General features: G+C 34.6%; 1 protein-coding gene across 1 annotated transcript; it reads left to right on the top strand.

Moving 5' to 3' along the window:
* Window positions 1-3439: 3439 nt before the first annotated feature.
* On the top strand, window positions 3440-4210 carry LOC108778808 (piggyBac transposable element-derived protein 4-like). Its single transcript, XM_018546098.1, has one exon. The coding sequence runs from the start codon at window positions 3440-3442 to the stop codon at window positions 4208-4210; it is 771 nt and encodes a 256-aa protein (XP_018401600.1).
* The last annotated feature ends 9686 nt before the right edge of the window (window positions 4211-13896 follow it).

Below are 13896 nucleotides of genomic sequence, written 5' to 3'. Positions count from 1 at the left end.
TAATGCGTTACTTGTCAACACTGGATTTATGTAAATAGAATAACAGGGGGTTTTTTAGCTGGTAGGCGATCGGCGCGGTGGTCTCACATGCGAAGAACACACGCAGGTCGAATCCAGCACACCCAATAAAAATTTTAGGCGTCTTCCCTTCCCGGGAGAGATGAATTAGCCGTCACAGCACCCACAAATGTGACAGTCGTCGTCCCGAAAAGGGCTAGTAAAGATTTTTCCCTCATTCAAAAAAAAAAAAAAAACGATTTCCTTTCCTCTCGTATCCTTCCGGATACGCAGTTACGAATTATTACTTATATCTGTATATGGCGTCTTTCCGAGTGAGCGAGGGTGACGAATTTTTTTTTTACTACCGTCTGTGATCTCGGACATCGTCCTCCAGCTTTTGGATTTCACCACCAGACGCTGGAACGGACGTAGTAAATTTTTGATCGCTCGAGCGGCGCCCGCGCACGCTCCATGTATACATACTTCGTATGTGTATACGGTGCCCTTACGGGTCAGCGAGGGGGACGAATTTTTTTTTACTACCGTCTGTGATCTCGGACATCGTCCTTCAGCTCTTGGATTTCACCACAGGACGCTGGGACGGACGTAAGATATTTTTGATCGCTCGAATGGCGCTTGCCATTCGATTGTGCTTGCACCTTTACCTTTTGTTTTGTAACGATTCGACATACGTTTATAATTTTCGGTCACATGTATATACGAGTGATCGTCGATTGCTTCGATCCAAGAACGATCCAAACTTCAATCACATAAAAAATCGACCTCCTTTGCAAATTAACCCCTTAGCTGTCAGGCGAAAATCAACTTTTCGTGCCATTTTTGTCTTGGAAAAAAAGTTTCATTGATTTATCCTATAATTTTAGTGTTATGGTTTTGGAGGTCGCTGAATCCGAATTTGAAATCGGATTTCTAAAATTCACAATGGCGGATCCAATATGGCGGACTCAAGTTCGAAAAATGGTTCGATTTTGATGAAAGTGAATACCTTGGGGTTTTTGAGATCGCTGAATCTGAATCTGAAATCGGATTTCCTTTTTTTTTTATATATATATATATCCCGCGCTCGGCCGAACCCGAAAAGTCGTATTTCACTACTGCGCATGCATAAGTGTTGTATTTCACTACTGCGCATGGGTCGTCTTCTTAGTAAAAACTTTAAAACTGTTAAAATGTTGAAATTATTTTAAAAAGTGAGTACGGGGGCGTAAATCTGGATGAGTTCAACCTCCCTTTAGAAACTCCTAAAATTTTCTCGGATTTTACGTATCTCTTACCGTGTTCGAGATATAATAATTTTTAAAATTTCAATTTTAAATGTAGAGGCAACCTCATGGCTCCGATTCACGCTAAGGCGCTATAAAAGTAGCCAACTTCATGGTGTTTTTTCGTTGCATACGAAATTCCGTTGATCCGATTTGTGCTAAAGCGCCTAAAGAAGTTTTACTTCAATAATATAAACAATATAAATATTTAGCGAGAAATTTATTGTCTCGTATAGGCTTTTTATTTCCGTTTTGGGTCACGGAAATAAAAACAAACACTCACATTTAAAATAGACTGACTGTTATCTGGCTTCATACACATATTTCCAAAAGCTCTCAGTTGCAGGCCCTAGGGGTCTAGGTCTCTGGAGCGCACCGTTCTAGGCATCCATCTACTATAGACTCGACTCTCTTTTGATCCGAGGTCAATCTACGATACGCATAATCGCGTTCTCCAATATTTAACCAGGGAATGGAAAGTTACTTTTTAAAAGTAACTAGTTACAGTTACTCGTTACCGAGTAAAAAATGTAACTAGTTACAGTTACAGTTATCGCTTTTTAAAAGTAACTCGTTACAGTTACCGTTACTTGAAAAATAACTTTTCGTTACTTTTCCGTTACTTTTTTAAAATCAATTTAAAAATGTACTTTTGCATTTTTTTTTTATATGTAATACTGACAAATATATAGTTTTATTTAAAAAAAAAAAAAATGTAGAATGGCTCAAATAATAAATTAAATAAAAGTAAAATGAGAAGGGTTACGAGCCAAAAATGAAACAGTTTATTTCCGATAAGAACGACGATGACAATGTAATTAAATGTATAAATATATATTAGAACAATACAAAGATAAAACAAGATAAAAACAAACGACGTTTCGACACTTATTGTCATCGTCTTTTAAACTGTTTCGCTTTTGGGTTCATAGCCCTTCTCATTTTACTATTATTTAATTTATTTTTTAATTTTTTTAAAACACAATTTTGTAATTCTAAAACCTGTAAAATATGCAGCAAACTGAAATATTTGTATGTCCTATGTATTACATAGAAGATAGAAGTGTAAAATAATTACTGAATCATAACGGCCGAATGTCTAAGGGCTTTCAAGTCTATTGATAAGCGCTATAAATAGCATGTATCCAATCGAACCGTGTTCAATCGTGTGCAAAGTAACGACAAAAGTAACTGTAAATTTCGTTACCGTTACCCAAAAAATATAACTTGTTACCGTTACAGTTACCAAAAAAAGAAAATAACGCAGTTACCAGTAAAGTTACCAAAAAAGTAACTTGTAACTGTAACTTCGTTACAATTAACGAGTTACTTCCAATCCCTGTATTTAACCCACCATTCCACTCGTGGTCATCATCGAAGAATTTGGGAGACCAATGTATTTTTTTTCAGCGTATAAAATGAAATAAGAATCGAATCTTCACTTTTTACTTTGACATCGATTTTATATCATATTTCTAAGAAAATACAGGGTATTGTAAGATACGGTCTTTTTTTACTATAATGTTGAGGGCACGTTCGGTGTATACTCAAAAACGAAAAATTGATGAAGTACAAATAAACAGTTCTGATTCGGACACAAACATTTCTCTCGATAACGATGATTGGTTGATCGTCGAGAGTGACGATGAAGCAGAAGGGATTCAGCAATCCAACAGTGGGCCACAGGAAAGTGCTCAAGATGTGCTTTCAGAATCTGAGAATGAAAGTGTATCATTATCTGAGCGCTTGGATAGGTTCCGAAAAGATCTGACGTGGACTAGACAGTCTGAACAGTCACCATTTGAGCCAATATTTCATCCATTTACTGATTTGAATGCCGGTGTGCAATCTGACAGTGGTCTGAATAGGAACAACAGTCCAGCCGAGATTTTGAAAAAGTTTCTTTCGAAAGATATGATTGAGATGATTTGTTACGAAACAAATAGGTATGCTGCAGAGACAAAAAATGCCTTGAGTCTTGCTAACAAACTAAAGCCGAAAGCTTTTCGAGAATACTAAAGTATACAGAAACAGATCCTGATGAAATGTATACATTCCATGCAATAATTATTTTGATGGGAATTATACACAAACCATCGCTTGACATGTATTGGACCAAAGATACTATGTTAGCAACACCCTTTTTTTCTTCTGTGATGACATACAACCGATTCCGTCATTTGCTGACTTTACTACATTTCTCCGAAAATGAAGATGATTCAACAGATAAGCTTAGAAAAATTCGTTCTGTTTACGAACTTCTGGTTGATAACTTCAAAGCTGTTTATAGACCAGGAAAAGATATAAGCATTGATGAATCATTGATACCGTGGAAAGGTCGACTAAGTTTTAGGCAATGTAATCGAAATAAACGAGCTCGTTTCGGGATAAAAGCATACAAAAATTGCGAGTCAAAAACTGGCTACGTTTATGATGTGAACATGTACATAGGTAAAGATCGTGAAAATGAAAGAGCCCGTAAAGGAATAGGCATATCTGGCACAGTAGTAAAAACATTACTTAGAGATCTCGCAGGTCAAGGCCGATCGCTTTACATTGACAACTGGTATACATCTCCACTTTTGTGCAAAGAGCTTGTCGATGAAAAAACGAATGTCTGCGGAACCGTGCGTGAAAATCGTAAATACATGCCAAAGGAAAACACAAAAAATCTAAGAGTTGGTGACATGACAGTTTGGTACACTCCAAAAATGGCTTTTCTGGCATGGAAAGACAAAAAAGTTGTTACGATGCTCACAACAATGCACAATCCAGCCATGATTGATACCGGAAAAATAGATAGGCACACCAAGAAAAAGATCATGAAGCCAAATGTTGTTATTTCTTATAATAACAATATGGGAGGTGTAGATAAAACAGTTCAGTCTATTTCTTCTTACGAAACGATTCACAAGACTGTCAAGTAGTATCACAAATTATACTTTCATTTATTCAATACTGCAATTTACAATGCTTTCGTCGTCTATAATCATCTCCAAACTGACTTAAAAAAAAAACTTCTCTACAGTTTCGTCGTGCACTGGCAGCAGAGCTGTTAGAAGAACATTGTGATCAACACACATTATCTAAGAAGTATCATTGCAAACCCAAAAATCCTCTACGCTCGTCACAAAATCACTATCCATCCTATATTTCAGACGATAAGAAGAGGAGAAAGCGATGCATTGAATGTCATTCCAAAAAACAAAGGAAGGAAACATATTTCATGTGCAAAGAATGTGATAATGTTCCACTATGCGTGGTACCTTGCTTCCAAAAGTATCACGAATGATGGTGTTGTCAGGTAAAATACTGAAATAGTTTTTTATTTGTTGCCCAAGCACATAACTAGAGATTATAAATTGTTGCATACAAAAATCCTAAAATCACAAAAAATGAAATAAAAAAACAATAGATACAGAAAACAAAATTAAAAAAAAGAATAAAATCATAATGGAAATAAAAATAATAAAAAATTTAAAAACGCCAAAAGCACCAAAAAAAATAAAAAAATACAAAAAGTAAAAAAAACGGAGTCAACAACCGCCACGTCCTCGATTCGTGATTCTGGGTTCGACAGAGAGCGGGATATAAAAACAAAAAAAAAATTCTTTTACATTTTTTACGATGGACAATTTGCCATGAATGGTTTGCTAAATTTTTATTCGTCAAAATATATCCGAGTTTCAGATACTTAGGGTCGGGACTCAAATTCTAAATTCGCGATCACGAACATCTATTTTTCGAATTTGCGTCCGCCATATTGGATCCGCCATTTTGAATTTTTGAAATCCGATGTCAAAATCAGATTCAGCGACGTCCAAAATCCCAAGGTACTCACTTTCGTCAAAATCGAACCATTTTTAAAACTTGCGTCCGCCATATTGGATCCGCCATTTTAAATTTTGAAAATCCGATTGCAAATTCGGATTCAGCGACCTCAAAAATCATGATTGAGCAAATTACAGTAGAATCGATGAAGTATAAACATGTTTTTTTTTTATAACACTTTTATAAAATGTGGTTTAAATCAAAAACAAAATTGTCAAATCAAAAAGCATAAAAACCACGCACAAGATCTATTTTGTGAGGACTTATTCAAGTCCGTATTTTATTATTAAAATATAAGTTTAAACGTTTCGGTCATAAAAATTTGACCATCTTCAGTATATAGTTAAGTTAATGTAACATTAAATCATACGCATATTATAATACAATATTCGCTTACATCTATTCGCCATATTACAAAATTTCTTCTTGGTAAAATAATCTCAACATAAACCCTCGTTCTTGTCTCAATGTAAATTCTCCTTCCAATTATTGCGAATTATTATTTTGAAGAAACATCGTTGGTAGACTATGTTTCGTTAAAAAATTCGTTAAATCTTGAGTGAAAAGTCAGAGAAAAATCGTACATTACACCAGTAAAGTCAGATATGTTATTTTTTCATGTTTTTTTTTCAAATGCGCACATATGCGTCATGAGACAAAAATGGCACGACTTTTTTCTGCGCATATATGCGTCACTGACAGTCACGGGGTTAATGAAGCAGCAGAAGTTGTTGTTTTGGCTGCAATTGCATATAATCCACATATCAGTTCTCGACAAATACAGAGACATTCTGGTATTTCAAAGACAAGTATTTTACGCATTATGAAACGCCACTCATTTCATCCGTACCACATTTCGTTACATCAAGAACTTCATGGGAATGATTATGTTAATCGGTTGGAATTTTGTCAATGGGCGCTGCAACAGTTGGAGGTCGATGAATTCTTTTTCAATAAGATATTATTTACTGATGAATCAACTTTTACTAATCATGGACAATTAAATAAAGGAAATATGCACTACTGGTCCGTTGAAAATCCAATGTGGCTTCGACAAGTAGAACGTCAACGTCCATGGAGCTGTAATGTATGGTGCGGTATTTTACAAAATAGAATCATTGGCCCTTTCTTTATCAAGAGTACATTAAATGGCCAAAAATATACTGATTTTTTGTCCCAACAATTATCACAGTTATTAGAAGAAGTGCCGTTAGAAACTCACTTACAGATGTGGTATCAGCATGACGACTGTCCGACTCATAATGCACACGTTGCACGTGCAGTTTTACACGAAATGTTTCCGGAACGCTGGATAGGTAGAGGAGGACACATCAATTGGCCTGCACGTTCTCCTGATTTAAATCCTCTGGACTTTTTTCTATGGGGGAAATTAAAAAACATTGTTTACAACGATGTACCAACTACACATGAAAGTGCGTATTTTGGCTGCATGTGCAAGTATAAATTCAGAAATGATAGAGAGGGCAACAGAATCATTCAAATATCGTCTCCAAAAATGTATTGAAGTCCGAGGGCATCATTTTGAACATCTCTTTGAATAAATTTTTTGTTAGTATAAAGTATAAAATATCTCGTAAACTATTGGTTTTTTGATATCTCTACCTTGATACTTTTATATGCAAAATAATTAGAGGAATCACGTTATCTAAAAAAAATTACATAATTCCATTTAAAAAAGTAGAGGTGACCTTCATATCTTTTTAGCGCCTCCACATAGAAAAAAAAAACAATGTGACTAAACGTGTCCCCCTCGACACCGTTCCATTTTTATTTGAAACATTTTTTCGTATTGTCAAAAATAAACGAAATATTCAAGATGTTGTGTAGAATTTAAGTGGACCAACCCGGTATATATATATATATATATATATATATATAAAAAATAAAAGTTTTCCAATTTGGTCAAAACTTTACTGAAATGTTGTTATTGTTAGTGAAAGTCTAAATATCAAGTATTTTTGAATTTGATAAACTATTTTTTGAGTTAAAGAGTTACAAAATTTTGACTTTTTTAAAAATGTTTTTTTTTCAATTTATTATATTTATAAGTATGATGCATAAAAGTTAACATATAAGTAGTGATTTTTAATGGTCTTTTTCTGCGCTATACGATAGTGGTAAAAGTTTTTCCAAAAAATTAACATTTGACCTTGAAATTCAAGGTAAAAGTTTTAATTTCGATATAGCTCAGAATCGGTTTTTGAAAAATTTTTTTCGACTGTCTAAACAGAAAGCTTGACTTTTTTCTATAAGATATGTGAAAATCAAAGTGGGACACCGATTAGTTTTTGAGAAAATAATGCTCAAACACTCAGGCGCGTGGCGATAAAGGAGGGCGTGGCGCGCGGGTAGAGCGCGCGGGAGTGTTTGAGCGTTATTTTCTCAAAAACTAATCGGTGTCCCACTTTGATTTTCACATATCTTATAGAAAAAAAGTCAAGCTTTCTGTTTAGACAGTCAAAAAAAATTTTTCAAAAACCGATTTTGAGCTATATCGAAATTAAAACTTTTACCTTGAATTTCGAGGTCAAATGTTAATTTTTTGGAAAAACTTTTATCACTATCGTATAGCGCAGAAAAAGACCATTAAAAATCACTACTTATATGTTAACTTTTATGATTCATACTTATAAATATAATAAATTGAAAAAAAAACTTTTTAAAAAAAGTCAAAATTTTGTAACTCTTTAACTCAAAAAATAGTTTATCAAATTCAAAAATACTTGATATTTAAACTTTCACTAACAATAACAACATTTCAGTAAAGTTTTGACCAAATTGGAAAACTTTTATTTTTTGGTCAGGACATTTCAGGAATTTTGCCCCATATATATATATATATACATACAGGGTGATTCAGAACGACCCCGTATCCTTACAAAGGCGTATTCCTGACGAAATTCTGAGACAATTTTTCCTTTACGAAAATTTTATCCGACGCTTACTTTTGAGTTATTAAAAGATAAAGTTAGCGAATTACGGGCTGCATACAGAAGGTAAGCAGGGGCGGCGCATTCACCGTTTGACGCGAGCGATCACGAGGAGCACTCGTTGCGATCAAGGACACGGAATTATTCTTTAATTTAAGTTAAGGGTTTTAAAACACACACACACACACACACTCTCTCTCTCTCTCTCTCTTTGTCACTTACCTTGCAAAGATTCGTTGTCTTTGTACAGTTGTAACTTGACGAATACACTTTCACAACTTTTACCGTAAAAACGAAAAAACAATACGAAGAAATTTCACGTTCCAATGTGACAAACTAATGTCAAGTATTAAAAACAGGAGTTTATTTTTCTTTCAAAAATAGTATTCGAAAAATTGTAACACTTTCACTGATTTACTCATGCATTTGATCGATACTTGTCGACACCACACGAAACGATTCTCTCACGAACGTTCTATCGATTTATTATTATTAATTAGTATTGGTTAAGTATTATTTTCGATATCACTTGTAATATGAAACGCATGACACACAATCCAATGTGACCCGACGCGAAGACTGAGCGCGACTACAACAATCAAACAGGTTATATTTTTACGGACAAAACTAAGAATCGATAAGTCAGATTTCTATTATGTCGATTCTTAGTTTTGTGTGTAATGCGTTTCATATTACAAGTGATTTCGAAAATAATACTTAACCAATACTAATTAATAATAATAAATTGATAGAATCGTTCGTGAGAGATTCGTTTCGTGTGGTGTCGACGAGTATTGATCAAATGCGTGAGTAAATCAGTGAAAGTGTTACAATTTTTCAAATACTATTTTTGAAAGAAAAATAAACTCCTGTTTTTAATACTTGACATTAGTTTGTCACATTGGAACGTGAAATTTCTTCGTATTGTTTTTTCGTTTTTACGGTAAAAGTTGTGAAAGTGTATTCGTCAAGTTACAACTGTACAAAGACAACGAATCTTTACAAGGTAAGTGACAAAAAGAGAGAGAGAGAGAGAGAGAGAGAGAGAGAGAGAGTGTGTGTGTGTGTGTGTGTGTGTGTGTGTGTGTGTGTGGGTGTGTGTGTTTTGAAACCCTTAACTTAAATTAAAGAATAACTCTGTGTCCTTGATCGCAACGAGTGCCAAACGGTGAATACGCCGCCCCTGCTTACCATCTGTATGCAGCCCGTAATTCGCTAACTTTATCTTTTAATAACTCAAAAAGTAAGCGTCGAATAAAATTTTCGTAAAGGAAAAATCGTCTCAGAATTTTGTCAGGAATACGCCTTTGCAAGGATACGGGGTCGTTCTGAATCACCCTGTATACACACGTTTGTATCATTTACATATAAAAATAAATAGTAAAAATGTAGATTAGGGTAAACCTCCTCAATGATCTTGACCTTGACATATGTATGTTGTCAAGGTCATGACCCTGAGTGATCTTGAGGAAATTTTAACCGTCGGACCTAACTCGTTAAAAAGTTAACAATAAAATGTTCAATTTATTTGTTAACAAAAGGTTTCAAAATTAACGTATCATTTCTGCTATCATTTCTCCTATTATCTATATACACTTTTTTTGAGTGATCATTAGAAAGTTACAATTTTTTGTTTAAAAAATCTAAACTTTGAACTAAAATTCAGAAAAAATTCTGTACACTAAATTGGATCAAAGTGAACATTTTTTGTCTCTTAGACTTTTTTGATAAAATCAATAGTTTTCGAGATAGAAAATGTCAGAGCTTGAAAAATGACTAGATTTACGATTTTTCTTCTCATGAACTAATTATCCAATCAGTACGAATAAAAAATAAAAATGTTCGGCCAATCTTAAACTTTAATGAGCATTTTTTTTATTTTAATCCGTACTGTTATTGACAGTCAAAACTTTATTAGAATGAAGCTCTGAATTCTCGTCCGCGGCGCCTGAGCGATCTCGACTAGAGTCCCTATACTAAGAGTCTGGCCAAGGTTGTCATCCAGCCTATTGGTTTCGACAAAATATGGCAGAGCCAATGAAGTGTCTTGAATTAATATCTTGGATGCGGTATAATTCAACTAGTAAGAATCATAGAAATAATAAGAATGGAACAATAACGTAATAAAGCTGTTTTTAACAATTTTTTTAATGTGAAAATACAAATATAATTTCAATTAATGTATTCATAAATAAATAATTATATCATTTAATAGCAGCATTATTATTAAACGGCATTAGCTTTATTCAATCAGTAGGAACAGAACAATGAGATAATAAAGTTGTTTTTAACATTTTATTTAATGTAAAAATACAAATACAAATAAATTTTAATAGTATTCATAAGTAAACATATCCTCTAATTTACTTATAAATACATTAAAATGATATAAGTAAATTATATCATTTAATAGTAGCATGCCTAGCCATAGTTTTACTACTATATAATTCTTATTTCGTAATCGTCCTTTGTTGCAATCAATTTTTATGCGAAATGTAATATACCGTTTCATTATTTTATCGAATAGTGCAGTACCACATCAATCACATCACGTTTTTGGTTATGTATGACAACGCCATGTTTTGTCGAACTAGACCAAAGAACTAGACCTTGGCCAGACTCTTAGTATAGGGACTCTAATCTCGACGCTGCGTTGCCACGTCGACGAATACGTTGCATGCTGTGTCGACTGCTGCGATACTATAAATCGTTGACGTCGAGACTCGAGACCGCTCACGCGCCGCGCATTCAGAGTTTCATTTTAATAAAGTTTTCTCTCACAATAACAGTACAAACAAAGTAAAAAATATTTTTTTTGATTGAGTTACACTGATTGAGGTTAGTTTGCACAGATGTGATTAGCTGTATTGTGATTATAATCTGCGTTGGCGTCCGTAGTATACTTATCGCGCAATCGTCATTATCAGTTTAGTGTAGTGTAATAGTGTTTTATACACACATTCATACATATATATGGTATATATACACACACACTCACATATCATGGACTATTTTTAATTCATTGCCAGAGGCGTTAATCATGGATTGACTAACTATAACAAAATGCCGCAGCCGTAAATCGTGCTTTGGCTAGTTATAGACAAATGTTAGAGGCATTCATTGTAGACTGACCATAATTTACTGCCAGAGGCGTTATGATTATTAGATTTGAAGTTACTCATGCCAAGTGATTTTGATGCCCATATACCTAATTATGAGCAAGTTTAAATTTTGTGTGTATTATATATATATTGTGTATGTAGTAAATAGATGTATGTATACATAAAATTTTATTCTAACTTTGCATGGAAAGAAGCTCATTAGTGAACATAAGCTCCAATTACATTTTATGTGCATTATAATATGTGTATGTATGTACATACATACATAATATATCTAAAATTTAGTTTTGGCATTGCATGTATCATCAATACATGTCTGTATGTAATATTAAAATATTTTATGTATATATTGTGCATGTACATATGCACACATTATATACACATAAAATTTTAATGTGTATAGACATAATATGTGTATGAATGTTTCAGCACGAGTAGCTTCTCCTTCCCAGATAACAAAATACTAGCAATATGCCAATGATAAATCAGCAAATTCAGTCACAATTGTAGAGCAAATTTCTGTATACTGTGTCTACTGCTTGATTTTTTCATCATTCCAGGTAGCAGCCTGTCGTTATTTTGACGTCAATATTTGATCACAATTGGTCACTGACGTCATACATCAATTAAGTGACGTGATTTGACATTAATTTTAACACGTCAATAAGTCTTTGCAATAATGACGTAATATAAACTCTCATATACAGCTCTTAATACAATCTCATATAGCACGATCTTGTAGATCAGGGTTCGGCACGCGATTCAACTTTCAGCCGATTTTCGAACGGCTCTGCCTTCCGCTGTCCCCCTCTCCTCACCGCCCGCGCGCAGTCCATAATTCGACTGTCGTGCAGCATTTGTTATCGCGTACCGAGCCTTCTGTTGCAGATAGATGCGAAAACATTTGCATTATTGCAAGATGTCGGTCACGAGAGTACGCTCGTAATTTTAGAAGAGTGCGTGAGTATTATGTAAGTAATTGTTCTTTTTATCATGCACATCATGCGTGAAACGGAACGCATCGTAAGTTGAGTGCGGAACTATGGTTTTCGGAATGTTTGAGATACGAGAGGAATATTTTGATTTCGGAAGAAGACTAAATAAGTGTGGTTGTGTCGCGGACGCTGCGTGTGTGCATTTCTCTCCGCGTTATCTCTCGATCGTGATTTGCCTTTTCACTGCAATCAAAGACATAGAGAATGGACTGCGCGATCCCGTATCTAAGTGGTATCAAAATGTGTCGACGAAAATGAGAGAGAGGGTCCGTGGAAGACGGCCATCTCTATCTTTTTCCATTCCATGGTGTAATAGAAGAGAGAATGAGAGGAAGATGACCGTCTTCCACGGTCCCTCTCTCTCATTTTCGTTGACCATTTTGACACACGGATTGCGCAGTCCATTCTCTATATCTTTGGCTGCAATACACAATATTGTCAATAGCAATTTAATGGCTGCGTTCAGCAGAAAAGCAGCTTTGCAACTGTTTTTTGCTTTGCGACGTTGCGTCGTTCTATCCTACAGCGAATTCGATTGGATTCACTTAGTGCGCACTGACGCACTTAAAATCGTACACAAATTAAAAGTATAAAAATGTATGTTTAATATAAATATAAAAACGGAATTAAACCATGAGATCTGCAATAGATGTTATTGTGCCGTTATGTAAAATCTGTATTTTGTAATTCGAATATTGTAGAGAATTTTTATGCTCTTTTTATTTTACGTTATTTTAATTGGTATTACACGGAAGATTTTAAGTATTCCCGTGAGATCAGGAAAGACCGGGTTACAAAGCGACCACACTAAGATAATCGTCAAATTAATTTAATAGTGTCAGTCAAAAGAAATACAATATAATAGTCTTAGTATACACGACGATAATATTTCAGCCAAATATCGCTTAGGCTGTCGATAGAAAAACGACCGGCGTCAACAACGGTTCTAGAACGACTCTCCTTGCTTGCTCCGATTCGACTACTCATCGGGGATCATCTGTGTCTGTTCGTTCGACATATTTACATTTTCGTAGAGGCCGTTACACGTCAATTTCCCTACAATATTTGCATTTAAATTTTTACACGGATTAAATCTGTGTATAACGGCTTTAATATACACTAATATGCACTAGTACGTTCAACCGAATTCACTATTAGTTTCGTATGTAATGAGCGAAAAAAAAGATAGAATGAAGATTACAGCGTGTCGAGCGCCCCGAACGAATGCTCCTTACGTCTATGATCGTCTTAGTACGATCCTAAGTGTCTCGCGGCATTTGGATTGCGCGCGGGTGGTGAGGTAAGGGGGACAGCGGTAGGCGGAGTCGATTCGAAAAACGGCCGAAAGTTGCATTTCTTGCCGAGCCCAGGGGTGCGTTCAGAATCGTCGTCCTGATGCACCCAGATGTTGTTTTATCCTTGTTGTTCACGAATGATAAACAAGAATAACACGACACCTGGATGCACTCGGATGATGATTCTGAACGTAACCCTGAAATAATAAAATACTTAATGTTCTTATTACTATTAAAGAACAAAATAATCAGATATTGACTCATATTAGAAAAAATTCTCAAATAAAAGGTGGTGTCATTTTTTCTTTACCGGAAAATTTACCTGTTGATCTACTATTACGATCAAGTGACAATGTAGATGTTTTAGAAAGATTCATTATAGATGAAACTAATTTTTCTAATTTTTTTTTTTTTTTTTT

The sequence above is a fragment of the Cyphomyrmex costatus genome, unplaced genomic scaffold, assembly GCF_001594065.2.
Source record: "Cyphomyrmex costatus isolate MS0001 unplaced genomic scaffold, Ccosl1.0 scaffold510, whole genome shotgun sequence".
Lineage (NCBI taxonomy): Eukaryota > Metazoa > Arthropoda > Insecta > Hymenoptera > Formicidae > Cyphomyrmex > Cyphomyrmex costatus.
This window is presented reverse-complemented; position numbering and strand designations above follow the sequence as displayed.

What these genes read in the sequence shown, in the direction of transcription:
- LOC108778808 (XM_018546098.1), top strand. Translation starts at nt 3,440, where the DNA reads ATGACATACAACCGATTCCGTCATTTGCTGACTTTACTACATTTCTCC.